The sequence below is a fragment of the Callorhinus ursinus genome, unplaced genomic scaffold, assembly GCF_003265705.2.
Source record: "Callorhinus ursinus isolate GAN/ISIS: 27379988/994484 unplaced genomic scaffold, GSC_fseal_2.0 scaffold19, whole genome shotgun sequence".
NCBI classification, from domain to species: domain Eukaryota; kingdom Metazoa; phylum Chordata; class Mammalia; order Carnivora; family Otariidae; genus Callorhinus; species Callorhinus ursinus.
Genome location: NW_027397081.1, coordinates 15,719,534 through 15,746,796, shown reverse-complemented (window position 1 = coordinate 15,746,796; position 27,263 = coordinate 15,719,534). Strand labels below are relative to the sequence as shown.

The following is a 27,263-nucleotide window of genomic DNA, read 5'->3' as shown; positions in this document are numbered from 1 at the left end:
GCCTGTTTTGTTCACTGCTGTTTCCCCTGTGCCTAGAAGGGTACCAAGTACATGCAACAGCTATCCATAAAATGTGATGGAATGAGGGCCCCAAGGGAGTATGAAGAGTTGAGATCAGAAGGGATTCACTTTCGACAAGAAGAGGGAAGCCTCCTCTTTCACTGCCCCGGAGCGGAGGTAAGAACGGACTCAGATAGGTTTGAAGGCAGAACTTTAAGTATTTCCCTCCTGGTTGGCCACAGTTTCTCTGGGACATAGAAGACAAGGAAGGACTTGAGGAGAGTGGAGATGGACAGCTTTGGCAGCCATGGAGAACGGGAGAAGGAGCTGAGGACACTTCGAAGGACCGACAATCCAGGTGAAATTGAAAACCTGGGTTTGCCTTGGCACCAATCTACCTGGCTGTGCGATTTTCTTCAACACCATGGGATATGCAACGAATGGGTGTGTCAAAGTTGTCTCTCGGCTTTTTCTTGAAAAAGTAAAAAGACTCCCCTCCACGACCTGAGTGCCTCTGTTTACCCACTCAGTGCGCCATCACCAATCATCACCACAACCACTGGTTTCGTGTTAGCAAAATGAGCAGAGGGTGTGTTTAAGAGCAGAGAAAAGGAGAGGCAGAAGAACAGGCCCCCTCCCAGACCCGTGGGAAGGAGCCGGACCATTTAGCCTTCCCTCAAACCTGGAAATTGATATATATAGCCTAGGGCTCAAATTCTGAGCCTCCTCCCCAACCCCTCCTCGTCCCCAGTACCTTCCCCGCTGTCCCCGTCCTGCCACATACCGGTCCACTTCTTGTCGCGCTCCACCCCCTCTGAGCTCGCGCGCTTTTCCTCCACGTGCTTCTCTGTATATACCGGTCGCCTGGGAGACCCCGGCCGGGCGGGGCTCTCCTGACGCCACAATAGGAACAAGCCAATAGCCGTGACGCGTCTCAGTGACGCGAGACGCGCGGCGTGGCTTTGCCGGCCGGGGCGCAATGAGGCGGCTGCCCGCTGGGTGGCGCCGATTTCCCGGGGAGGTCCTTACCGGGCCCCCGGCGGAGGTGGGGGAGAGGCGGGCAGGAGCCGAGGCCAGGGAGCCCTCTGCGTCAGCTGCTGCTCACCGCGCCGCGCCAGTACCAGCCGGGACTCACCCGCAGCTCCATGCTTGTGCCCGGCTCCGCTCGTCCATCCTCGGAGAAGAGGCAGGTACGTGCCACCTGTCGGAGACTTAGGGAGGCGGGATGTGGAGGTCAGCGCCGTTGTTGGCTCAGAAAAGTGAGGTGTCAACGACAGCCTGGGTAGAATGGGCACCAGACATGTAGAGCGAGCGCCAACTGTGCGGAGGAGCTCCAGCTGTGGGTGCCAGTTGTGGGAGGGGGGCTGCCAGCTGACAGCCCAGGGTGCCAGGAAGAGCCATCTGTGTGCTGATCAGTGGGTTCTAAGGAAATGCTGCTTGGGCAGGTCCGCATCTCTGTGCCCTGCGCGGTATATGGCCTAAGAGTGACGCCTGGACACTGACAACCCCTTCCCCACGTTTGCGTCTGGTTCACTTACTCCGCCCTGTTAAAGCTCCTGGGGGCTGTCTCTGGTCAGTTTGCCAAAGGGGTGAGGGTGGGGGTAGGGCAGCAGTTAAGTGGAAGGGGAGATTTTCCACCAATCCCAAACCAGAAGGAGGCATCTTTGAAATTCTCACCAATCCCAAACCAGAAGCAGGCACGCGGTGCTCCAAGGCGAGTAACTTCTACTTAACAGGCAGGGCAAGCCCTTGGCCAACCCATTCTAGCTGTCCTCTGGGGAGTGAATGTCTGCCTCCCAATCCGGCTGCTTTTAGAATGGGGCTGAGCCGGAGATCGTGGTGATGTTCACCTCCCCAGGCATGTTCATGAGAAGGTTCCCCCAAGTCCAACCCTGTAAAGTGGAGGAAAGGAGAGCTGGTTGGGCTGGGGTTGGGGCATTCCCCCACTCCTTTGACACTGTAGATGCACGCCAAACTGGAGTCGGAATGAGGACTGGAATGAGGGCCGGGGACGAGGGCGTCCTCTGAAGTGCATCACCGGGACCCAAGCTGAGTCAGTAGCTTCTGCTGAGACAGGGTGGAGGCACCATCCTGGGTACTCCCAGTCCTCAGGGAGAGCCATCGAGAAACAGGAGACACAGACTGGGAGCAGACAAGAGCACCAAGGCCCAAGAGGTTAAGAATCCTGCTCCGTCCTCCTGTGAGCCTGCCCAGCCCAGCTCTGTGGCCTTGGAATCCTGAGCACTCTGACAGGTAGAGTGGAACCACCCCAGAGCACCTTTCTCCTGGTAGCCTCGGGCAGCTGGGCTTGCTATATTTTGCTAGGCAAAGGGGGAAGGAGCCAAAATAGGCCTGGCCCTTCTCCACTGGATGGGCTGGACCTCTGGGAATATAGCAAGAGTCATTTGCCCTTGCCAGTTATGGGATAGAAAACCATGGGGCTGTTGTCTGGCATTAGAACAGAGCACTCCCAAGGGGTGGCCCAGAGGCCCTATTCTCCCTAGGAAGGTTTCCGTGGTAGGTGCTACTACAAAGACTGCCGCTAATTAGAATAATGAGTGGAAGTATTCAGTATAATCATTATTGTCATTTATTGAACTTTTACCGTGTGCTAGGAAATTTACAAATATTATGTTATTTAATCCTCACAACTGTGAGGTATAGCATTATTATACTTTTTACTCCTGTTTTACAGATTAAATCACTAAGGTTCAGACGGCTTACATGACTTTCCCACTGTCTCAGAGCCAATAGAAGGGAAAGAACTGGACTACAAGCCCAGGCGTAGAGGTCCATTAGAAAAGAGTTTGGACTGAACACCTGAGGGCAGGTCCCACCTGCCTCTCACTACCTGTGCGCCCCCCGGATCTCTAGGTCTACTCCACCTCGAAAGGGAGGATTTGGACTAGCACCAAGGCTTCCTCCTCATCTCTCCATTGCACCCCCATCCCTCTATCCTCTTTCCACTTGTCTCGCCTTGGATCCCCCTTCTGTTCCACCTCAGAATGTCCCCCTTCAGAGAGCCCTCGCACCATCTCCTCGCCTGGCACTGGCCCATCAGGGCAGCACCTCGAGGGAGGGCCTGCCACTGCCCCTTTAATTCTCCCCAGGCTTGGAATGCAAGTGAGTTGAGCTCGCCATCTCTGTGAGGTCAGATAAGATACTATATATATCGGAGTCGGTAACCTGAGCTCCGGATTACCCAGCCCCAGTCAGACTCCAGCCTCTGGGCTCTCCACCGCGCTCCCTGCCTCTCTGGGGAAGAAGCAGCCCCCAGATCCTGTCCAGGGCCCCCGGACACAGGTCAGTAGCTGCCCCTGTACTATGCGAGCTTCATGGGCCCACTGTCCAGACAGCCCAGTGTGTTTGGGGGAGCATGTGATAGGCTGCCCTACTGGGCCTGGAGGGTGCTTGGGGCAAGACGGGCGGCGAAGGCTCAGAGGAGGCAGGCAGGGGCAGCAAGGACAGAGGAAAGACAAGGCCTGGGGGAAATGGAGGAAGACTGGGACTCTCCCCTGGGGTGGGGACACCAGGAGACCCCCCAACAGAGAGTGATTAGGAAAGAGAAGTTAAAGATACCAATACCGCCTGTAGGCCCATTCCTTCGCCTTTTCTTGGAAGTGCAGAGATGGCCACCCCCTTCAAATCCGAAATCAAGAAGCGTGCTATTGAGATACTACCCTGGGCCCACCCCCTCCTCCACCACTCAGGATCTCACCCTCATCTCCAGTCTCCCTCACCCCTTCCTCCCTCTCCCAGCCCTTGGGCAACTACTGGGAGCAAGAGAGACAGAGCTGGACCCAGATTCTCTTGAATGGTCCCCTGCCAAGGCATGCAAGAGGATTAGGCACTAAACTGGTAGGCTGCTGGGTGCAAGCCCCTGAGAGACAGAGCTACTAATGATAGGCTGGAGGGGAGGGGGCAGACTGAGACTGCCGGGGACTGACAGGTGTCCACAGAGCTCCTGGAACACGCAAGCGCAAACAGCCCCCACCTGGGTCCTCCACCCAACCTGCATCCACCACACCTGCCAGGACATCCCTCAACCTAGGAGTTGATGCTTGTGCCCAGGCATTGCCCAAGCAGATAGGAGTGAGGGTCAGAGAGTGTCAATGAAGGGAGACAGGGCCCCTCTCTTAGCCCTCTTTATCTTTCAAGGTCAGCACATCAGCAGTGCCTCATTCCGGGGGTGTTAGCAAGTGGCTTTGGGAAGTTCTGAGGTCACCACTGTGGAGGTTCCCAAGCACCTGGCGGGACTGGCTGGGACTCCCCACTTACCTGGCCTGGACACCTGGGTAGGAGGGAAGGACTGATCTCTGTTGAGGTGCACCTCTGAAACCCAGCGAGGGGCTCTGTATCCAGCCACAGTAGTGAGACCACAGAAGCCGACACGCCTTCACCCCAGAAAGCAGAGTGGATCTGGGCAGAGAGGGGCCATGAAGGCTGCTGGGATGTGGGGCATTACCCATCCCCTACCCTGGGGGCCAGGAGTGCCTGAGATTCCTGGGGAGCCAGTCCCTCCCCTGGCTGGGCAGGTTAGGGAGCCCTTCAGGTGAGCAACAGGAAATGACAGTTGCTGACGCAAGGGGGGGGGTTGGCTGCCCCAGGGAGACAGGGCTCATTTTAACCCCTGACTCATCTAGCCTGGGGACCTTGGGGAGTGGGCCAAGCTGCAGCAAGGGTAGGAGGCTGGGGGCCATGTCCATAACCAGGCCTCGGGCCAAGAGCCCTGGCTGGCGCTAAATGCCAGTGCCCGGGAAACACTCGGGAGCTCGGCGCTGTGGGTGAAACGGAGGCCTCCCGGACCATCTCTTGGCTGATCAGGATTGTACTGGCGCTCGGGTTGCACCTGGCTTGGCTTTCATTTGCCCGCAGTGGAAACTCGAAGGGCCGCCTCCTCCGGGAGCCTGTACCTGCCACACCGTGGCCTAGACAGTGGATGCCTGCGTCCTCCGGGCCCCGTGCCACAGGTCCTGCCCCGTGCCAGCTCAGGGAGAGGCCAGGGAAGTATGAGGTGGGGGGCGCTGGCTTCAGGGTGGCTGCTAGGGAGGCAGAGCACAGGTGCCAGTCCCACGCTGCCACTGCTCGTGTGCGTGACCTTGGGAAATCCACGTCACTTCCGCCAACGCTGGTGTCCTCATCCGCCAGTGGGCATAAGGATGGCACCCACTGCTGAGGGCGATCGTGAGGATTAGCACATTGGTACGTGGTGTCCCAAAAGTCTTCGTGCAGTTTCAAACTTCAGGAACTTCAGAAACAGGAAAGCTAAACGCTTCATTTAAAAGTTTCTTTACTTCATTCCCTATTTGTTGAATTTCGAATAAAAATACTAACTTCGATTTAATGTAAATCATTAAACCTTCACACGATGCTTCTAAGTTTAAATTCTTTCTCCAAAAGAATGAAAACCTAAAACTGTGCGGAGGCTCTGGGGACGCTGGGCAGGAAGTGCTCATAGAGGAGCACCGGGCAGGCAGGCAGTGCTCCAGGGAAGGCTGCATGACCCGCAAGGAGCTGTGGGTGAAGCGCTCAGCACAGTGCCTGGTCCAGAGGTGTTCGGTGCTGCTGGCGGGTCACAGTCGCTGGGCTCACGTGTCCTTTCAGGAAGCTGAGCACTCTGTGCAGGGAATGCAGCTGCACCTCCCAAGAGGGGGAAACTGAGCAAAGTGAGGGGAAGTTCTGGCAGAGCAGGGAAGAGCGGAGGTGCCTGGTGCCTGGGGAAGAGACGACATGAAGGAGGAGCTTGGCAGGTGGAGTGCCCCTGCTGTCCGAGGTGGCGGGCACCTGGGGAGGAGTTGCCTAGAGCCACATGCCTATACTTGCCAACTCTGGGTAAACAGCAAAAGGAGACGGGCAGCAGGGGCCCCATGCCCGGCAGAGAGGGAGACGGGGGATCCCAGCCAATCGGCTTGCCTCCCACTGCCCTATGAAAGGGCCATTCAGTCCAGGCCGTTCCTGTGGCAACGAGGAGACTCAAAGCCATGTGAGTGCCCATCCTGTCCCTATCTTGCGCAGCAAGGCTACAGCCTGGGCCCAGCCTGCTCTCCCACCCGTGGTGTGTTCTGCGGTCTCCAGGGACAGCCATGCCAGGTAATGCCAAGGGGCACCAACCCAAGCTGTCTCAGCTCACCTGGAAGGTGTTGACACTTTTCTCAGGAGTGAAACTAGGGGTTAGGGAGGGGAGAGGCATGCTAAAGGCCTCAGCCCCAGTAAGGACCCTCTGCCCAGACAGGGGAACTCTAAGCCCGGTGTCAGCACTGAAAGGCAGCTGCCAGGGAGCTCTTGGTGATGGCATGACCCCCCAGGGCTTCTGTGGCAAGGTGGGGAGGGGGGATGGTCTGCCACTTGCCTGCCAGATTGGAGCAGACAGGAGAGCGGGGATTTAGGAGGCCTCCTGGGAGTCAAGGTGTGACTCCACCTCTAGCCCCAACCCTTCCCAAGGAATACTTGCAGGCCTTCCCAGGGCTGTCTGTCCCTGTCCCTTGTACCTTGTTTGGCCCCAGCACTTCTGCGTCATTAGCGGGGCCAGGAGAGGTCACGAGTTTGGGGCACTGCCTGCAGAATACCAATTCCCTGGGAGCCTTAGTGTGGAGGAGGAGGAGTAAGAGCCATGGGGAGGAGGCATGAGCTCATGCCCCGGGGGGGGGGGGGGCAGGCCATATCTGATTGGCTGCCCCGTGTCCCAGAACCCAGTTCCTGAGACCTGGAGTCTCTTTTACTTTGAATTATTGATGGAGTTTCTCCAAAGTAAAATAGAGCAGGAGTCGTCCCACACCCCCGTCCCGGTGCCTCTGTCTGTGTCTCCCCCAGCCTCCCTCAGCCTGCACGCTCTTTCTTCTCTGTACCCCAGAAAGCCAAGCAGATGGAAGGAGAGCTGTGGTTCCCCTCTTACCCTGCACAAGGTCCCCCTCCAATTACTTATTCCTAGAAAGTAGTGGGAGCTGTACTGGAGGTGGAAGCGCAGTGGGCAAGGGCATGTATATGAAGATGGGGGTCCCCAGGCCAGATGGGAAAAGTGTAAATGTAGACCAGGCCTTTCTGAGCCAGCCCAGACTGAAAACTGCTGCTGGTCTCTGGCAGGGTCTAGAAGTTCTGTTCTGGGATCCATATGGAGGTTGCCACCTGCTGATCTCCCACCCTTGCACCTATCCCACGCCCTGCATGGACTGAGTTTCTGGGGCTCTCTGCCAAGCCATCAGCATTTGGGGCTTGGCACCAACTCCTCTCTGCCCAAATGGGCGGGGCTGCCAGACTGGGGCAGGCTGTGGGCTGCCCGAGCCAGTGTCTGCAGCATGGCTAGATTCTGCCCACCGCCTGCTCATCCACACATCTCACTGAGGGGTGCAAGGGAAGCCTGGCACCCTGGGCTGAGGTCAGAAGCAGGCCAGGCTGGGAGACAGCCAGCCCTGACATTATTATAGGCCTATGAAGGAGGGGCCCAGAGCCTGGCAGGGGTTGGGGGAAGAGATGATAATCACTGTCAGAGTTGAGGACTTCCACATGTTATTATCTCATTTATTCCTCGCAACAACCCTGTGAGGTAGGGACCATAATGATGATGATTATACTCATTGTACAGGTGAGGAGATTGGGGCTCGGAGGGGCTGAATGCCTAGTGCAAAATCACCCAGCTAGCCAGTCATGGGGCAAGCCGAAACCAGCCCTGTACCACTACTCTGAGGTCCCTGGAGGTCCCTGCCCCCACCCCGCAGGAGCCCCGCCCCCCGCCGCGGTGGCCCCCCCCCCCCCCCCCCCCCCGCCCCCCCCCCCCCCGCCGCCGCAGGAGCCCCGGCCCCCCCGCAGGAGCCCCGCCCCCGCCGCAGGAGCCCCCAAGAACCCCTGATGTCCAAGGGTCCTGATCCTACCTGTTCCTCCCTCCAAAGCACCCCTGCCTGCCCCCCAGCTCCATTTTAGATGAAGCCTCACACTTAGGGTGATGGGGAGGACTCTGGTGGTCCCCAGGTGAGCCTAAACGTGATGGGGAGGGGTGAATCAAGGTCCAGTAGGAAGAGCACTGGGCTAGAAACCTGAAAGACCTGAATACCAATCTTGGCTCTGCTCGCTGTGACCTTGGGCAAGTCAGTGTCGCTGTTCCCATCTGTACAACGGAGACGTTAAAGTAGAGGACTCTTGGGTGCCTGGGTGGCTCAGTCGTCAGGTCACGATCCTCAGCAGGGAGTCTGATTCCGCCTCTCCCTCGGCCCCTCCCCCTCCACTCATACTCTGTCTCTCGCTTTCTCTCTCTCTCACATAAATAAATGATCTTAAAAACACACACACACACACACACACACACACAGATGACTTTAGGACCCTTACAACTCCTCAGAGATTCCTGTGTGCCTTCACCAGACCCTCCCCAGCGCCAGCCGCGGGGTGAGGGGACAGGGGGTACTGCCTGTAGTGAAGGATTTTAGCCTCTAGGGGGCCCCCTTTGCGCAAGTGATCACCACGAGCCGGTTGACTTGGATGTTGGTAGAGGGACCCCTGGGAGGTCACAGGACCCCAACTCCACATAGAACACGTGAGTTAGATCCATAAAGAGGGTAGTTTCTGTCACACGAAGATTCCCCACCACAGCAGGTGACCCGTGTCCAGGGAAGAACTGTGGGATTAGATCTGGAGACTGAGGTCAAGTCCACTTTCTACCACATGCTCACTCACCACCACCTCTCCTAGCCCCCACTGCTTCCTCTCCTGAGCCTCCTTTTCCTCACCAGGGATCTGACCAAATGATCCTCGGGCCATTCCAGCTCAGACAACGTATGATTCCAAAAAGATTCCTGCCCCTCCTTTCAGCCGAAAGAATTAAGGCTTAATTCTTAAAATGTCCAGCATTTTCAATCCAGGGATTGAGGGCGGTAGCACCTCCCCCGAAAGCTGAAGAGAGGAAGCAGACGAGACCTGGGCTAGAATACTATGGGTCACCTGCAGGGCTGCTGAGGGAGGGCAGCCCCCACTCTCATGTCTGGGGCTTTGCAAGGGAGCACTCGGAGCAGCCTGATGACTGACGGCCCTGTGTGGTTTGTAAAAGCCGGCTCACGTCTTGTGCTCTCACTCAGGTGTGAATACACGGGTGCGTGTGTGTGTACCCACGTGCACAGGTGTGTTTCTCAGCGGTGGGCCAGCCCCTCGTGGAAATGGACCGTGTGGTCTCTGGGTGATGGTCCCGGCCAACTGGGGATGAAGAGCACATATGAGGGCGCCTGAAAGTGGCAGGGCCCTCTGACAACTGCTTTCCTTGCCTTTCAGCCCATGAGGCTCCCAGTCCCCACTGAGTGCCGCCCTGAAGGATGTCCCAGCTCTCCTCCACCCTGAAGCGCTACACAGAATCGGCCCACTATACAGAGGCCCCTTATGCCAAATCGGGCTATGGCACCTACACTCCCTCTTCCTACGGGGCCAACCTGGCTGCCTCCTTCCTGGAGAAGGAGAAGCTTGGTTTTAAGCCAGGCCCCCCAACCAGCTTCCTCACCCGTCCCCGTACCTATGGTCCCTCCTCCATCCTGGACTATGACAGGGGCCGCCCCCTGTTGAGAACTGACATCATCGGGGGCGGTAAGCGGGCCGAGAGTCAGACTCGGGGCACTGAGCGGCTTTCAGGGAGTGGACTCAGCGGGGGCAGCGGATTCCCTTATGGAGTGACCAACAACTCCCTCAGCTACCTGCCTGTGACTGCCCGCGAGCAGGGCGGAACCCTAACCCAAAAGAAGTCGAACAGTCAATCAGACCTGGCCCGGGATTTCTCCAGCCTCCGGACCTCAGATAGCTACCGGATCGACCCTGGGAACCTGGGCCGCAGCCCCCTGCTGGCCCGCACGCGCAAGGAGCTGTGTGCCCTGCAGGGGCTCTACCAGGCAGCCAGCCACTCGGAGTACCTGGCCGACTACCTGGAGAACTATGGCCGAAAGGGCAGTGCGCCTCAGGTGCCCATGCAGGCCCCTCCCTCACGAGTCCCCGAAGTCCTCAGCCCCACCTACCGACCCAGTGGCCGTTACAGTCTGTGGGAGAAGAGCAAGGGCCAGGCCCCTGGGTCCAGCCACTCCAGCTCCCCAGGGCGAGAGACCATGGTGAGTTTGCCCCTTGGGGACCCAGTGATGGGCTGGGGAGGCAGCAGATGATGTAGAAGACCCAGATTGAGGGAAGGACTCCCCATCTGACTGATGATCAAAGGCAAAGGTCTCCTTCCCAGACCTCATGACAGCTGCTCCTGTAGCCCGAGCCGGAGAGGCCATCTCAGCCTGTCTGGTACACTTGCGGCTCGGTGCCTTGCTCAGGGGCCTTCCCACTCTCCCTAGGAAACCCATTTCACGACCCATGCACTGGACACCGATCCAGCAGTGCTCCCGGAAATGCTCGGCTACCCCCGCATACACTGCAGTGCTCACCCTCCACTTTGCCACCCAGCATGCCAGGGTCCCCCGCAGGCCCTGCACCACCCTGGACTGAATGCTGAGGCCCCCAAACCCCCACCAGTGCTCCCTGTGGTAAGAGAGGCCTCCCTACTCTGGCTGCATCTCTCCTCCTGCTCGGGCTTTTACTTCCCAGCCTGGGGACCTGGCTTACCACTCGGGCATAACACATCAGGGGGAGAGGGGCTCCCTTCTGATGGGCACCAGTCCCGGCTCAGGACCAGGATATCTGGACGGCAGTGCTTTTCATGTGTCTTTGGAGAAAATGCTGGAGACATTTTTGTCTAAGGCTTTAGACAATCCCATACCTCTGTATTCCAATCCTGCCTGGCCTAGAATGAGGGAAGAGGCTCTGCCAGGGACAGTAAGGGCTGACTTGCTTCTAATCCGTGAACACACCTCTCTGGGGCACTGACTACATTCTGCCTGTTCTTTAGTTATTCGTGTACCCATCAGGTGGCAAAATCTCAGAGGATAAGAAAGAAATCACATCCCTAGATGCCTCCCCATGTGCCTAGCACCGTGCAGAGTTCAGCTAACCTACTGATTGCACGGATGGGTGGGTGGATGGATGGGATAGGTGGATGGATGGATAGGTGGGTGGATGGGTGGGTGGATGGATGGGTGGGTGGATGGATGGATGGATGGATGGATGGATGGATGGATGGATGGATGGGCGGGCAGATAAACAAGGCAATGGGCAGGACAGCTGGGTGTTGTGTTTCCTTCATTACCTTATGTACCAGTCCCCTACTTCTAGGACAGATGCCTTTTGGAAATAATAGCTGTGCCACAGCAAGAAATAAATGCTGCTTAGTGGGCCTGTCCAGATAAATGGAGCAGGGGTGCAAGATAGGTGCAGGGCTTTGGGTCATAGACCTTAAGCTTGTCATAACTAGAGGGCTTGAGGGGACAGCTTTGATAACGTTACTTAGAGAGTCTTGGCCGTGCTGGGCTGTCTGTGAAGGGCCGTGGGTGACACAAAAGTTGGTATCTCCCAGGGCATTCAGAACCTGACAGGGCACGGCCGGCTACGTTGGAGGGCTGGTGTGGAAGACAAGTGGGGGACAAGAGACGTGGCCTGGGAGAAGTACGTACTCTCAGAGGGACATGTGGTTGGACTGGAGCATGACTCACTTAGATGTGTCTGGTGTGGCTCATCTCGGCGGCAATCAGAAAGCAGCTCTTAGTGGATGGGTCCTACAGGCCGCTGGGAGGCTCCCTCCCTTTGCTCAGAAGAGAAAGGTTCTTTACGGTACACAGTGTTCCTCAAAGTGAAGTCTGCAGGAATTACCTGCAGGGCTTTATCATTCAGGGGCCTGGGCCCCACCCAGATCCCCTGAATCAAACTCTCTAGGAATATGCCTGGGAATCTGTCCTTCTTATAAGCTCTTCAGGTAACCTTTAAGCATGCTGAGGTTTGAAGACCTGCTCTCCACAGACTCAACTACAGACCCACGCTCAGCCCCAGTCATGAGAGCAGGGTCTTCTCCTTTACGGGGGGGGTCAAACTCCATTGGCGCTCTGCCTCTTTCTCACACAGACGTACCTCAACCCTGCCCCCCTGGAGTCTGCTGCCTTCCCCCCTCTCCCGCACAGGAGACACCTCAGCCCCTCCTCTACCTCCAGGGCCAGATGAGGAGAGTTTTGAGAGAGGACCTCAGAGGGGTGGCAGATTGCCCTGGGACAAACTCAGCCACCCTAACATCCCTCCTTCCCATCCAGAAATAGCTCACAGCACACTTAAGGAGCTAGGAACACCCTAGAGTGCAGCTAGTGTCTCACCCTAAGCTCACACTCAAGAAGACACTGCCAATGGGCAGGGCCCCTCATGGGGCCCCTGATACAGCCTCACCCCCCCCCCCTCGCTGTTCTCAGCCTTACTTCCTGCGGCCGGCTCCATCTCCTGAGGTGAGAACAATCCTGCCCGGGGGGCCTGCACTTCTTTCTAAAAGTGGGTCCAGTGTCTTTTCAGATCTCCATTTGGGGTGCTAAACTTCACATTCATTTGGGGGCTCAGTTTACCAGCAGTGCCACCTCAGAGAAGTTGCTTAACTTCTGAACCTGTTTCCTCGATAAAATGAGAGTGTCCATAGTTCCCACTTCATAGATCATTGTGAGGAATCAAAGGTTGTACGGCACATAGTAGGTGCTCGATAAATGTTAGTCCTCCTTGTACCCTTCTAGGTGCTTTTGGGGTGGCAAGAAAGATGCAAGCCATGGTCCCTGCCCTCGGTGCACTCACAATTTACTTGGGGAAATAAGTTCCTATAATAGTTGCAATAGGAGGCAGCCCCAGGTGTCATTAAGTGTCCTAGGTGGTGGGAAAGGGAGGGGTCACCTGAGGCTGGAAGGAACAGTTTGCCTCTTTAACCTTAGGCACCTCTCATCTGAGCTCTGTTTCCTCATCCATAAAAGGGATGGGTCGTACCTGCCCTGCCTACCTCACAGGCTGTCATGAGGCTCAAAGCAAACAGTGGACGTGAAGGAATCTGAAACCTATAAAATGCTATGGAAGAGTTGGTAGAAAAGGAGAAGACAGAAAGGGGGCATTTGGCAGCTGAGTGGAGCGGGGAGGGGACCACCCTTGTATCATGTGGCAGGGTCCAGTGTGATCTGACCCCTCTGGGGTCCCCTGGGGTGGCCCTGGCCCCAGGGGCTCTCCGGGTAGCCGACTTGAACTACAGTTGACATTCACAAAGGAAAGTCCTTTGTGAGGCCCCAAACAGGGAGGAGAACAGTTCTAACCAGGCTCATTCCCCTCATTTATAGTTAACAGCCAACATGAACTTAGAATATTACAGACTCAGCTGAGCGTAAGTAAAGGACTGTTACAGGGGGGACGTGAATCCTGAAAACCCCCCCATGCTTGCATAAGCCTCAACAAAACACCAGTCTATGGGGGGGTGCAGCTCAGCCTAGGATAATGAGAGCTGCCCCAGGCTCCACCTTCTGTTTAAAATGAGCTGCCCCAGGCTCCACCTTCTGTTTAAAATGCAGACTGATTGAAGGGGAGGGACTGATAGTTCAAAAGTGGCAAAAAAAAAAAAAAAAAAAAAAAGTTTTTTTCACCCCCCCCCCCCCCCCCCCATCCATCACCTGTGGGGACTCCAAGCCAGGCCAGGTGGGCTGGCCCCCGCGGAAAGCCAGGAGCCCGAGCGCCCAGCACGGTTACGGCCCCCCTCCGCCCCACCTGTCCTGTCCCCTATGGAAGGACAAGCTGTTCCCACTGAGCCCTGCCAGGGCTGCGCTTTAAGCCCTGCAGCCCATCCTAATCCTCCTGCGCTCCTGCCCTCCAACTGCTCCCTCCCCAGCCCTGGCGTTCTGCCTGCAGCCTCAGCCCTGCCCTCACACTGCCCCTGCCCTGCCCTGCCCAGGCCACCCTCTGCTCTCCCCCCAAGAAACGCTGCGGTTGGCCCAGGGCCCTGCAGAGCACAGTCATCAGGCCGAGAACCTGCTGCTCAGACGCAGAACCAGGGAGCGAGGCTCAGAGCCTGCCCGCCTATTCTCCCCACGCAGCCTCTTCCAAACCCTTGCCCTCTGCTCTGAAACCTGTTGCTGGGAACCTAGAGTACCTGGGTCCTATTTGCCAAGGGGCTGCTGACTCATCTCCCGAAGCCTCGGGTTCCCAGCTGTTCAGTGACAGGGAGATTATATAAGCGGAGGTCATGTGATTTTACTCTCGGGTGGGACTTTGAACTTAACTGCTGCCTTGCAGTGAGCAGGGCTTCCTCCAAAGAGAACAAGTCGAAGGCGGCAGGAACTGTCCTCGAGGCCCCAGGGGAGAAGTGGAGAAGCGTGACCTTCCTCTGTCCTCCCCTGCCTCCTCAGTCTGTTTATTCAGCCACGCTGACGTGCCTCCCCGCTGTCTTGTTTGTCCGGCTTAGCAGCCTGAGACCCTGGGGATGCCCTCACCCACTCAGGGGCCCTGAGGAAGCTGAACTTCCTGAGGGCCTGAATCTCTGTTGACAGCATGGGAAGGTCGCTCAGAGGAGACCTTAAGCCAAAGCGTCCCTTGGCCGGGACCAGTACCAGCTGCTGAGAAAGGACAGGCGCTCTGGGCTTGTGTTTAGAGTCAGCAAGGCACCCATGGTCTCCATCCCTTGAGGCCAAGGCTGTGTGCTGTGACCTGGTTGGGGGCCCCAGTGCTGCCTTACCCGGGTGCAGGTGCTCGGCCCACGCCCAGCATTGTCCTCCCTGCCTTCTCCTCCACCCCCGCTCCAGGATGTCTTCATGAGGTGACATGGTGCTGGGGTGGGGCTCAGCAATGGAGAAGTCAATCCAAGCCTGGCAAAACGTTCCCTGCCCATGCGGGAGCCGCTCCACTGACCAGCAGCTACAGAAATGAACATCATGTTCGGGGCCTGAGCTGCACACGTGGCCCCCTGCACCCTCTCGCCTCAATGGATAGGTAAAACTGGCACCCACACAGAAATAAAAGCAAGAGAGGGAAGCGGGTGGGCCTCTGGAATCCAGCCGGTTCAGGCCAGCCTGCCCTAGAGCTCAAAAGAATACAGAGATTTTGGCCTCCCGGGGTTGGAGTGATGCAGGGAAGCAGAGAGCCCTCTGTCCCCAGGGGCACTTGTGGCCTGAAAGCCCAACCCCCAACAAGGACTCTGAGCCCCTCCCAGTTCAGTCAGTCAATCAAGCCACCAGTCTATCCATTTGTGAGGGTAATGACAGGTGCATGCTTTGCGGGGAAGCATTCGCCTGGGTCTGAGCAGTGTTTCCAAAACCCTTGAACCAAGCCACCACTGAGACCTGAGGAAGCCAGATACACTCTCAGTCCTGCCCTCACAGAGCTAACCCTGACTCTAATTTATTTATACTCCATCCATGCCAAAAAGGGTTTGAGGTGAAGAAGATTTCTTAACCACAGGGAAGACAGGCCAAGCACAGGTTCTGAGAAATGGCAGCCTCAGGCTGTAGGAATGAGTCCTGTGCAGATCAGCTCAGCATATTTGAGGCAGAGAGTCAGGGAGCCCGAGCCAGATTCAGATCCCAGAAGACTACATCCTTTCCCCATCCCACTTCAAGAAATGGCATTGAGGAGAAGGGGTGTCATGGGGGTTTGGCCAGTTGAGAAATGAGCCACAGTGCCTTGCTGGTTGTGTCCTACAGCAGTCAGACCTGCTCGACAAGACCAGACCCTAGATGAATTCTTTCCCCTCACCCCAGGCTTCTCAAAGAGCTCCCCTGCAGGTAGCTTTCCTCATCGGGGCCTCCCTTCTCCCAGCGATGCCCCTAGCCTTCTACCTCCCAGGAAAGAGGGAGTGAGCGTGCTAGCAGAATGCCAGGATGTCCTCGGGTGGGAGTACTCACATTGCTGGCCTAAGTCATGGGGCGGGAGGCCAAACGCTCCAGTGGGCAAGCAGCTGTTAAGACAGTGCTTACCACAGCACGCTTATTCAAGGGGCAAACCGGGACGCACCCCACCCTGTGAGGCTCAGTGGCATTTCCAGGATACCCAACAGAGCCTGGTCTGGCCCCCACTTAGAGATGAGATCAACACCATTTTTTAAGCACCCACTAAGAGAACCCACAGCCCTGCCCCTGAGGAGATTTTTCAGTGTGATGGCACAAGCCACACCCGATCTAAAACCATTTACAGAAGCCTTAAAGACACTTATAAAACAAAAATAAACATATTAAGATAAATTAACACAGTGTAAGCAGAACGCCAGGAGACCGGGGGGGGGGTATGCAGTAATGGGGTGTTTCGAGCTGGATGGAGTTCTTTAGAGAGGGCTCGGTGGAAAACACAAGTTTTGAGCAGACTTTACAAGCAGGTAATTGGCTGGGAGCAGGAAGAGCATTCCAGAATCTCCTGGTAATTGTTAAGAGCACGGGTTTTGCCGTAAGACAGGTTGGGGTTCAAAGCCCCACACTGTCATTTATTAGCTTTGTGGTTCTGGCAAGTCATTTGGCCTCTCAGGACTTAAGGACCTTCATCTAGAAAATAGAGATAATAGTTCCTACATCACTGTGTTAATTATGCAAGTTAACTGGGATAATCTATATAAAGCACTTAGCCAGTGCCTAGCATTTAGTAAGTACTTAATCAGTGGCAGTTTTGTCTTTTAAGTGAGAGAAGGCAAGTGCTGAAGCAGAGAAACAAGAGCAGGTTGGTTAGCAGCAGGGATCAGAGCAGAGCGAGGGTGGTGACAATGAAAAGAGCCTGTGGACAGCCTCACAGACAGAGCTACCTCAGCTTCTGGACCGGACGCAAGAGTCAGGTGCTCTAGGTGCTTGGGGGCAGAAGTGTGGTGTAACCAAATGCAAGCGTTGCTGGACACTGTGGGACTCACTAGAAAGGGCGTGCCTAGAAAGAGGGAAGCAGGGAGGAAAGCCTGGCGCAGTGCGTCCGGGATTTGGTCACAGAGTGAGGACAGGGACTGGGGAGCTCACCATCCTCACACCGGTGCCCTCACTGAGCAGCAAGTAGAATGCCCTGCCGCTCCTGCCTCATGCCCACTCCATACATGTGTCCTGGACACATTCCCCATGTGGCTGCAGTCGGGTGTGCAGGGCGCGTGTACATGTGGCGATGAGCATGCCAAGAGGAACAGAAGGAGGCCACAGATGAGTAACAGCACACGCTGCTGCTTCTGAGTATTTTTAAATGCTAAAAATACTGGCTAAAAATAGCCAGCGGGCTCCAAACAAGATACTTTCTCTAGGCAGATTCTGTGTGGGTCCCTGATAGGTGAGGGGGGGTGGGGGTGGGGAGCATCCGAAATAAAACGCAAAGATCTCTGCTCTTCAAGCATCGAAGCCCTCAGGGTCAGAGCAGTACGCTCGCCCCCACCCCAGCTGAGCACCTGCTTCCCCACCACCGTGGTACTTTCTTCCCACCTCCCAAAACAAATCAAAATTTCAGATTCCGTGAGAGTTGGTGCTGGGTAACTGGATAGAAGAAGCCAGAAAATGTTCTTCCCTGGGGCCAAATGGGACAGTGACCTCTTGTACCTTATAAAATAGGGGCACTGCCTCTCTTGATAATGGGACCAACTGGGACTGGGGAGAGATGGCGGGGGGAGCTCAGTCCCGACGCCAGGGAAATCCATGCTCCTAACCCAGGGGCCCATCGACCCTCGCGAGCTGTGTAGGTGTCGGGCTCCAAGAGGACCTGAGTCCCCCCTGAACGAAGTGCAAAAGTTTGTGCGCAAGTGCATTCCCCCCCTCCCCGCCCCGCCCCGAGGAGAGCACGGAACTTTCACCGGGTGAAGCCAAATGCCCGGCAGCCCCCCGAAGTCAGGAACTGTAAGCGGCCCGGGGGGAAAGCTCACCCGGCTGACACGGTCCTGTGGGGGTCCTCCTGAGTCCCGACCCCGAGGCCGGCGCGGGGCTCGGCGCGCCCGTCCCGCCCTTCCCGGGGACGGCGGGTCTTGGCGGCGGCCGGGCCCGCGGGGTCAGCGGGCTGGGGGCGGCCCGGGCGGGGGACCGGACCGCGGGAGGCGCGGGGGCGGGCGGGGCCTCGGCCGCGCTCGGTGCCGCGTGCGGGCCCCGGGGCGGGGCCGCAGTGGTGGCCCCGCCCCCCGGCGCTGACGTCGTGGGGCCCGAGGCACCGGCGGGGCAGCCAGTCCGCCGGAGCGCGAGAGCCGGGTGCCGGGGCGGTTGGCGGCGCGCGCCGGGGAGATTGAGGCGGAGGAGCGCGCGGTCGGACGGCCGGAGCGGTTACCGCCGGGCGTCGCGGACGGTGTCTTGTGGCGGCCTCGCCGGCCTCAGCGTCCGGGCCGTGGCACCGCGCGGTCCTCCCCCGCGCCCCCTTTGCCAACGTTAGGCGTGGGGCCGAGCCCGCCGCCCGCCCCCCAGCATGCGCACCTCGTACACCGTGACCCTGCCCGAGGAGCCCCCGGCCTCCCCCTTTCCCGCCCTCGCCAAGGAGCTGCGGCCGCGCTCCCCGCTCTCCCCTTCCCTGCTGCTCTCCACCTTCGTGGGGCTCCTGCTCAACAAAGCCAAGGTACGCGGGGCCCCTTTCTGGGACCCACACGCCGGGGGACTGGGCTTCCGCCTCCTCCTCCGGACGCCCCCCCCACCCCCATCTGCCGCGCGCCCCCCCCCCCTCGCCGGAGTGGGGGGACCGATTCTTCCCAGCCCCACCCCTCTTTTCCCAGGGTCTCCCGGCAAGGAATGCCCCCTCCCCAGGTGATCTCAGGCTTACTCGCGGCCCCCTCCCCTGGTTGAGGTCCCCCCTCCCCTCTTCCTCTCCCTCTTCGTGACCCGGGCACCAGGTGGCCCTCGGGCTCTTAATTCCTGGCACCTCTCAGGACAGGTGCAGGAAAGCGTAACCTTGACTAGTTCTCTCTGTGTGAGGGAGCCGGCAGCACGCTGGACTCTGCGGCCGTGACTCCTCCAAGGCTAAAACCCAGCAAGAAAGGCTGGTGGGAAAGAGCCGGCCCCTCCTCACTGGTCCGCAAGGGCGCTCTTCCGAAGGGTTGGTAACAGGGGTCCTTTGACCCTGTGAAGGGCAGAGGAGTCGCAGACAGGTGAAAGAAGGCAGCTTCTCTTTCCTTTTCGGCCCTCCCCCAGTTCTGCTAAGTGGGCGGTGGATCTCTCAAATGAAGTAGCCTCCCCAGGGTCATGCTGGGGCTGGAGGTTGGGCACTGCCCCCTTGGGGAAGGGAGAAGGGGCCAGAGCTTGACAGATCTTATGTAACAGGCACCGGCTCCTGAGTTGGCAGTGCGTGCACTGCCCCGTGCCAGGGCCACACCAGGCTCCTTGGCCGCAGCCAGGACTCATGGCTGACCCTCATGGCACAGGTGAAGTAAGCAGGAAGGCCCTTTACTGGGGTCTTGAGTGTGAAGACACAAACCTCAATCAGCCTTGCTTATATGACCCCCCTCCTCAAACGTTTCCTCCCCATTAACCCAGAGCGGGCTCTCCCTGAGCCCCCTGCTCCTTCACGGAGGGTTGAATGCTGTCTGTTTACTAACCGTGGAGGTGGCATCGACTTTTTAGAGCAGTGGTTGCCCCTAAGTCAAGGTTAGGTTTGCTGACGACTAATTTTAGGGAAGTTCTTGATCCAGACTCTTTCAAGCCTTTGCACATGCACTCCACATAGCCGCTGGAGTCATTTCCTTCTCTCCCTGTGAGAGGCTCACTGTGTGGGGTCTCTCCCGACCTCTCGAGTTCTAGCCTCTCCCTGTTGGCCCTGAGGTAGGATTGTTTTCCCCATAAGAAAGGTCACTCCTGGGACATTTTGTTCCTCTCTGGAATGGAAAGTGCTGACTTTCCCTGGAGCTCCTGATTTCCTATTCATGGCAGAAGAATATCTGGCTGGGCATAGAACAGCCCTGCTCTCCCCTCCACTCCCACCCTCCAGCTCCTCTCATCCAGCCGCCTTCTACACAGAACGCTTAGAAATTGGCAAGTAGTTTTGAACTTAGGAAATTTTAGACAAAGGCACGAGCCACCCCTACCCCCTACAAAAAGAAAAACGAACAGAGGGTCCTGGCAAAGCCTTAAAGGAGCCTTCCCCATCTCTCCACCTGCCAGGCCAATAGTAGAGGTAGATCCTCAAGAACAGTAACCATAGGTGGGGATGTGTTGTTCTTGACCCTCACTGTGCTGGGTCAGAGTTAAAAGTGTCAACACCACAGAAGTGCCTCGGTACAAAGGCGCCTCTAATTTTCCATTGCCCTGCCCCCATTAGGGCTGAGGGACTGTCTCAGCTGGAGACGCACTTTGGTGCACATTGATATGATCACCAGGCTTTACTTCCACAGCCCTTTAGACAGATGTTGTCTGAGGCACAGGGGGTAAGAACTAACAAGCACCGCCAAAAATAGGAGTGAGGGTGGATCTTGGGGGAGGGGAGGACAGGTATCCTGTTGTGGACAGGCTTTAACGTTTAGTTCCGAATGGGCAGCACCGAGACTTTAGTGTTTTTGTTGGGGAGTCCTTCTCCAGGTTTACCTGAAAATACTGATAAGGTCTTTGTCCAGGGAATTATCTCTGTTGTGGTCCTCTTACTGGAACATCAGGGTTTAGACTGTCAGAAAGGTAAGATTTAAATTTTGTGTTTGGGGCCATATACTGCTAGCACTGGCAGAGTTCAAGGATGCTTATGCCCACCTGCTGCCAATAAGCTTTGCTCGCTAACTGCAGGTGGAAACCAGGTCTCTCTCCGGAGTATATTTCCTTTCCTACCTGTTAGTGTTAGACCTGATCACTGGCAAGAGGGGATCCTCTTACTTGTGGGATCAGCAGGGCAATTCCTGAGAAAAGCCCTCCTTCAGCCTGCCTCTCCCCTCCCCACCGCCTTGAGCTGACAACCTCATGGGCTTTGAGCTGCTGACAGCTTCAGAGGCTGTCGGCACACGGCATGAGTAATTTTAGCTGAGTTATTTCAGGCTCCTGTTCTGATCAGGGTTGAGCTGGCCCCACGCATGCCCCAGTCAGTGTTGCTCCAGAGTTGCCGGCTCCCTGGTCCCCTCCCTGAGAGAGGGGGTGGCAGGCTCATCTGCACACTGTTTCTTTAACCCTTTGAGCCCGAAGGTTTTCTGACTCCTTGGAGGTGGGGCCAGAATTAGCCAAGAGACCTGGACCTAGCAGCTGTCTCCCTCCAGACCCCCTCACCAGCCTCCACAATAGGGACAAGAACAGGAGTGGCACCTTCAGCCAGGCGCTTACCTCTGCGTGGCCACAGTCTGCCGTCAGAAGGGTTCTCAGCTAGGGACCTGCCAGGATGCTGAAACCTGAGCCAGGCAAGGAGGATTCTCCCAGGCTTTAATCAGCCTTTAGGAGATGAGCTCAGCTGAAAGGAATTCCACCTGTCTCCGACAATTCAGAATGGCGGGCCAACTTCAGTTTTCCCCAGCTGAAGATCTTAAACGCACTTCAGATGTTTTGTCATTGAACATTTCAAGCTCTCCTTGAAGTGCCCGTTACGACAGCTGCTTCATGTATTGGACATCTAGGGGTAGAAAAGTGGGTCATTTGAGATAGTGCCCGGATGTGGGACCCGGCGTTCCCTGTAGCCGGGAATCAAATACACAAATTCCTAGGCTCTGGTTCTAATCTCCAGCCTCCAGTATGGCAGAGAATGAAGAGGCATGTACAGATTGGGGGAAAACACATGTCAATAAAAGAAAGAAAAGCCCTGAAGAATATTTGTGTTGTGTGTTGAAGAGAGAATAATGTGTGTGCCTGGTGCTCCTGGCTCCAGCTAGCAGATAGTTGCATGAGCAAGCCTAGCACACAGGCCCAGCCTCTTCGCCTTCAGCCTCATATGCCCTGTGTTCTTTGCCTACAGAATTCTAAGAGCGCCCAGGGTCTGGCTGGTCTTCGAAACCTTGGGAACACGGTAAGCTCTTCCCAGCCCACTTCTTTCCTAAGGCCACCTCCTACTGTCCCAGTGGACATCTGACCAGAAGTTCCCTCCTGTCTCCTGCTGACTCCCTATCCTCTAGAGGCCAGTTGATACCTGCCCATCCTGGCTGGTGGGTTTTACAGAATGGCTGGCACTCTGCCTCTCTCCCGGCCCCCAGCAGGAAGCACGGCTAAAGGGGAGTGGCCCTCTTCACTGTCGGCTACTTTCCTGGGTCCTTCTCCTGAAGGACATCCATCACTTCCCACCCACTTCTGTCCAGCTCACCCACACCCTTTTGTACACCTCTACAGTCAATAACCAGTTACGTCACCTGTGCGGGCCGCGGGAATTGGCCTCATGACACCCTTTTCCCTTACAAGAAGAGGAACTTGAGGCTGTGGGAGCGTTCATTTCTGGGGTAGATGAACCAGAGGGCCTCTGGTACTGGGTAAGTGGACTTGCCAGACCGGGCTCTGTCTTACGGAGTGGGTGATCTCTTGCAGTGCTTCATGAACTCCATTCTGCAGTGCCTGAGCAACACCCGGGAGCTGAGGGATTATTGCCTCCAGAGGCTCTACATGCGGGATCTCGGCCACAGCAGCAATGCACACACAGCCCTCGTGGAAGGTTAGGGGTCCGGCCCCGGACACTTGCTCCACACCGCTCTTGCCATATTAGTAGTTGGATGTTATATGTATCCCTCCTACTTTTCTCTCTTTGCCTTCGTTTTGGTGGAATTCTAGTTTGAGTTTTTTACAGAAAGTGTCTCACCTGTCCTCCATGCCCCCTCTCTACCCTCTCCTTCCAATAGAGTTTGCAAAACTAATCCAGACCATATGGACTTCATCCCCCAATGATGTGGTGAGCCCATCTGAGTTCAAGACCCAGATCCAGAGATATGCGCCACGCTTCGTTGGCTATAAGTAAGAGCCTTGCAGACGTGTCCTCCCCAGGGTGGGTGCCAGCCACAGCAGGTTGGTTCTTGGAATGAGAGGTATTGCTCACTCTCTTTCCTTTGGACTCAGTCAGCAAGATGCTCAGGAGTTTCTTCGCTTTCTTCTGGATGGGCTCCACAACGAGGTGAACCGAGTGACAGTGAGGCCCAAGTCCAACCCTGAGAACCTCGATCATCTTCCGTAAGAGGAGAATGCTGTGGGTTTTTGGCGGGAGAATGAACTTGCGTTTTGGGCTGACTTCTTTGGGGGTAATAATTTGGAGAGAATTTTAAATATTAAGGAGTTAGACTGATGGACCCGTAAACTTCTCATGGCATGAGCTCTGACCTGGTGGTCTCCCTCTCTCTGGTTCCTAGTGATGATGAGAAAGGACGACAGATGTGGAGGAAATATCTAGAACGGGAAGACAGTCGGATTGGGGGTAAGCGCATGAATGGGAGGAAGGCCTGCTTTCCCTGTTAACTGCTTTTGCCTGAGCAGAGCCTGAGCGTGAAAAGCCCTAAGAGTCCTCCTCTCAGGGGACCCTCCTCCTGCCCGGTGGCCCAGGGACAGAGGCAGGAGCGCTGAGCAGGCACGCGGCCCAGAGAAGACGTGTGCTCCTTCTCCAGGTTTAAGCTCCGCTGTCCCATCTCTCCTGCAGACCTCTTCGTTGGACAGCTAAAGAGCTCCCTGACGTGTACAGACTGTGGTTACTGCTCTACAGTCTTTGACCCCTTCTGGGACCTCTCACTGCCCATCGCTAAGGTGTGTGCCCCTGCTGCCCCACGTGGGAAGCGCCCACTCTTCCCTTCTCATGTCGTCCATCTCTGTGACTTCTACTCTTTGTCTCTCGCAGCGAGGTTACCCTGAGGTAACTTTAACGGACTGCATGAGGCTCTTCACCAAAGAGGATGTGCTTGACGGCGATGAAAAGCCAGTAAGTCCCCCTTCCGTGGGATCAGGAGCACACATCCAAGAGACCACTCGGGGAAGGCCTGTCCGCAGCAGATGCAGCCTGCGGGTTACTGGGCTTAACCCCCGACCCCCCGAGTCCTCTGTTGCCCTGTTTGTCGTGTGTTGCAGACATGCTGCCGCTGCCGAGCCAGAAAACGGTGTATAAAGAAGTTCTCCATCCAGAGGTTCCCAAAGATCTTGGTGCTCCGTATCCTTACCACCCACCATGGCAAGGGCTTGCCTTTAGGGAGTGACTGAGGGCGAACAGAGTAGGAAAAAGGCAACTTGGTAGACTTTCCTTTCCCCGTTTGCTCTTTTGCTTCTGAGAAGCACTTCACCCTCTCAGGACTCAGTCCCCTTTAACTCTGACTACCCTCGCCACCCTCTCTTGTCCTTGACTCACGTCAACCCCAGATCTGAAGCGGTTCTCAGAATCCAGGATACGAACCAGCAAGCTCACAACATTTGTGAATTTCCCACTAAGAGACCTGGACTTGAGAGAATTTGCCTCAGAAAACACCAGTGAGTATTGTTAGCTGGGAGGGCAGAAACAAAGCACAGGTGCCTAAAATCCAGATGAGAGGCCAAGAGGTAGAAGGAAGCTGCTGAAGAGCAAGTTATGAAAATCAGGAATAGAGGCAGGAAGGCGAGGGGAGGTGGGGCAAGGAATGCTTTGGGGGCCTGAAACCTTGTACTTCCCCCTCAGACCACGCTGTTTACAACCTGTACGCTGTGTCCAATCACTCTGGAACCACCATGGGCGGCCATTATACGGCCTACTGCCGGAGTCCAGTGACAGGCGAATGGCACACTTTCAATGACTCCAGGTGAGACAGAGCTCTCGGCAGGGCTCCTGGCTGCCAGACACCTGTACCTCACCCACCTGTGTGGCTTCCACTTTGGAGAGAAGTCGGAGCCAAAAGTCCATGTGATACGTCCGAGTCTACTGCCCCTTTGCAGAATTTCTTAGAACACCGCAGAAGAGGTTGGCTTCAGGGACACCTAGGGAGAGGAGCGATGGGCCCTCACGGTTCTTCAGCCACTCCGTGTGTGTCCCAGTGGCCCCCTCTCCAGGGCTCTGACTTCCCTCCACCCCTCTCTCCACAGCGTCACACCCATGTCCTCCAGCCAAGTGCGCACCAGCGACGCCTATCTGCTCTTCTACGAATTGGCCAGTCCACCTTCCCGCATGTAGCAGCGAGGAGCTACATCCCTTTCTCCCTTCCCTGTGGTGGCCCCACACCCTAAGTTTTTTTTTTTTTTTTAAGAAAAAAAAAAAAAAAGAAAACCTGACAAATAAGAGAAAAATAAAGTAAACTAAAGCTGCCGAGCAGGAGTTGCTACAGCCTGGTCAGGGTCTGGAGCTGGGAGCCGGGAGCTCCTGAGCCACACCTGGCACGAAGATCGACAAGACACAGAGCTTGGAGCCAGCCCAGTGCGCCCTCGGCTTCTCTTGTTTGCATTTTTAAGCTTGTGGTTTTTTTCCTGTGTGTAATAAACAACGGCGGTCTGTGGGGAGAAGATCCTGGTCCACTTGCTGCCCTTCCAGCCCCCAGTTCCTCCCGGGAAGACAGCGCCCTCTGGAGCCTGCTGGGAGGATCGCCGCCTGGAAGCACTGGCGCCCGAACCTGGCACCTGTCTTCACCTGGACCCCGCTCACCCGTCCAGAAGCAAGAAAAACACCCATGAGCCAAGAGCCCTCTTAACGCTGCTAACTCCAGGGGGACAGACAAGAGGATGACTTTGAAAAAAGCTGATTTTGGTTTTTAGAAACCCAACTTTTTTTTTTTTTAATTACCATAACTAAAGTTTTCAGACTGGAGATGCTCTCCTTCACACCTCTTCACAGCTGGGACATTGTGCTGGTCGTTTTGTTTTGGTTTTTTTCCTTCAAGTACAGCTCTTCTAATGCTAGCCCCCAGTGGTGCTAGGTGGGTGTTGGCCAGGCCCCAAGCACAGCCACAGTAGACCCGGGATCTAACAAGTTTTGGGGTTTTTTTGTTTTTTGTTTTTTAATGTTTTGGATGGAATCTAGTTGCCTCCAAGAATTGTGCCTTATAGCATTTGGGGACCAGGGGGTAACTGCCCCTCCCTGAAATATCCCTCAGCCTGTTCCCTTTTCCCCAGTGCCATGTTCAACCCCGCTGGGGGAGATGGGGGTCATGCCCTTAGCCCCTGGCTCGGTTTGCACTGCAGTGAGGTGGAGCGGAGAGTAGGTAGGAGGAGATTTCTTCTGGTAGTGTATCAAGTTTTTCCTGCCCACTCCCTCTAAGCCACCCCTGGTCTGCTCCCCCAGCTGTTTGAAGGATAGCACAAGCCCCTTATCCCTAGAGTTTCTCTCACCTTTAATTTATTCCCTTTTAACGTGCGTTTTCCTGACCTTCGTGCCCCCACCCCTTCTCAGAGCCTCCTAGACATAGGCCCTTTGGACCGAGTTTCTCAGGGACGCCCATGCCTCCCCTCAGCCCTTCTTGGCATCGGTCTTCAGTCCTGCCCCGGGAGCGGGGGCCTGGGTGTTGGGGGACATCCTGCCTCAGCTGTACCATTCTTTCCCACGGGCGTGATTTTGCCCTGAGTAGTTGGACAAAACTCGGTGCTTCACAGAGAGTAAAGCTGTTCAGCACCAAGGCACAGAGCCCTGTGCATCCACACCGCTGGGCCCAGCTTGTGCCCCTTGGAGCCTGAAGCTTTCCAGTGCTCCCAGAAGGAGGCATCCGAGAAAGACGCCCCAAGTTTAACTGGCCTGACCCCCTTCCCCAGGGAAGCCCTGTGAACCTGAGCCAAAGGGCTGATGTGCACTTGTTTACTGTGTAAGCAAGAGTAGAAGAATGTCTGATGTCCAGTGGAAACTTGTATAGAATAAATAATAGCTTTGAGAAGTTGGTAAGTGACGGCATCTTGATTTGGGAAGGGTCTGCCCCCAGGAAGCACTCTGAGCAGATTAGTCACCACGTATTTTTACCGCTTCGACTAGACCATGAATTCCAAGCTCTCGAACACGTTGCCCACTGTTTAGTGTAAATTTTTCAACTCTACAAAACTGAACTAGCACACATTTTGAATGCTCGATTCATCTGGATTCACCAGTTAACCAGTTAAGGTTGCCACACTTGTCTCTAGATACTTGGGGGCAAAACGCGTAGGGGTGAGGGGTCACTACTACCTCTAACTACTTCAGCATGCGTCTCCCACGTAAGCCCAACACCGCCTTCACCCGTAAGAAATGCATAGCCAGCAGACGCTTCTTTATGTGGACTCGCGGTTCTCGTGACACTTGGGTGCCCGTACAGACCTAGGACAAGCTCCAGCAGAGGCTGGCTGTAACCAGGTTTGCTCTCGGAGCAGAGGGGCTGTACCAGGACGTGGAAGAATCAAGACTTGGCCCTTGATAAAAAGGAGACTTCAACTTGCCCTATTAATACCTAGAAAGAGCCGCTTTGACGTTAAAGGTCTTGTTCTCCAAAGTGCTTTTTTCAAGGTTTAAACAGACTTAACCCTTTAAAGAGATTGCCTCTTTGGGGCACTTGGGGACTCGTCTCCTTTGGTTTTATCTTTTAGCCCTTAGTACTTACTGTTCAGACTTTCCCTTTCTGCCACTGATTTTATTTTTTTTAATATTTAAATTTATTCATCTGAGCGAGTGAGAGC

The 27,263-nt window shown here is 56.0% G+C and overlaps 1 protein-coding gene and 1 long non-coding RNA gene across 12 annotated transcripts in view; one reads left to right on the top strand and one right to left on the bottom strand.

The window, feature by feature from the left end:
- The window catches only part of LOC141374543 (uncharacterized), a 176,768-nt gene extending 158,922 nt beyond the window's left edge, over positions 1-17,846 (bottom strand). For 5 of the 6 annotated variants that reach the window (XR_012381526.1, XR_012381525.1, XR_012381529.1 and 2 more), the window contains exons 1-3: positions 17,702-17,846; positions 1,678-1,892; positions 785-1,211 (exon numbers count right to left, since the gene is read on the bottom strand). This is a non-coding gene — a long non-coding RNA (uncharacterized lncRNA). Of the gene's footprint in view, positions 1-754; positions 1,212-1,677; positions 1,893-17,701 lie in introns of all 6 variants that reach the window. The other variant, XR_012381530.1, reaches the window with a different exon arrangement.
- On the top strand, positions 1,051-26,497 carry USP2 (ubiquitin specific peptidase 2). 6 transcript variants are annotated; one of them, XM_073903849.1, is made up of 15 exons: positions 1,054-1,190; positions 1,964-2,253; positions 2,696-3,303; positions 9,253-10,070; positions 21,670-21,720; positions 22,230-22,353; positions 22,538-22,649; positions 22,752-22,862; positions 23,039-23,103; positions 23,323-23,426; positions 23,518-23,598; positions 23,745-23,823; positions 24,030-24,137; positions 24,322-24,442; positions 24,723-26,497. In XM_073903849.1, exons 4-15 carry the CDS (start codon positions 9,294-9,296, stop codon positions 24,808-24,810), a joined length of 1,821 nt encoding a protein of 606 aa, XP_073759950.1. In that variant the 5' UTR covers positions 1,054-1,190; positions 1,964-2,253; positions 2,696-3,303; positions 9,253-9,293; the 3' UTR covers positions 24,811-26,497. The 6 variants fall into 6 exon arrangements, with proteins under 6 accessions (XP_025749639.1, XP_073759950.1, XP_073759953.1 ...); XM_073903850.1 differs by lacking the exon at positions 1,964-2,253 and having other exon boundaries at positions 1,097-1,190; XM_025893854.2 differs by lacking the exons at positions 1,964-2,253; positions 2,696-3,303 and having other exon boundaries at positions 1,051-1,190.
- The last annotated feature ends 766 nt before the right edge of the window (positions 26,498-27,263 follow it).

Coding starts and splice junctions, on each gene's coding strand:
- USP2 (XM_025893854.2), top strand. CDS start 9,294: ATGTCCCAGCTCTCCTCCACCCTGAAGCGCTACACAGAATCGGCCCAC. Junction 10,071..21,669: donor CCCCAGGGCGAGAGACCATG/GTGAGTTTGCCC, acceptor CTTTGCCTACAG/AATTCTAAGAGCGCCCAGGG. Junction 22,650..22,751: donor CCACGCTTCGTTGGCTATAA/GTAAGAGCCTTG, acceptor CTTTGGACTCAG/TCAGCAAGATGCTCAGGAGT.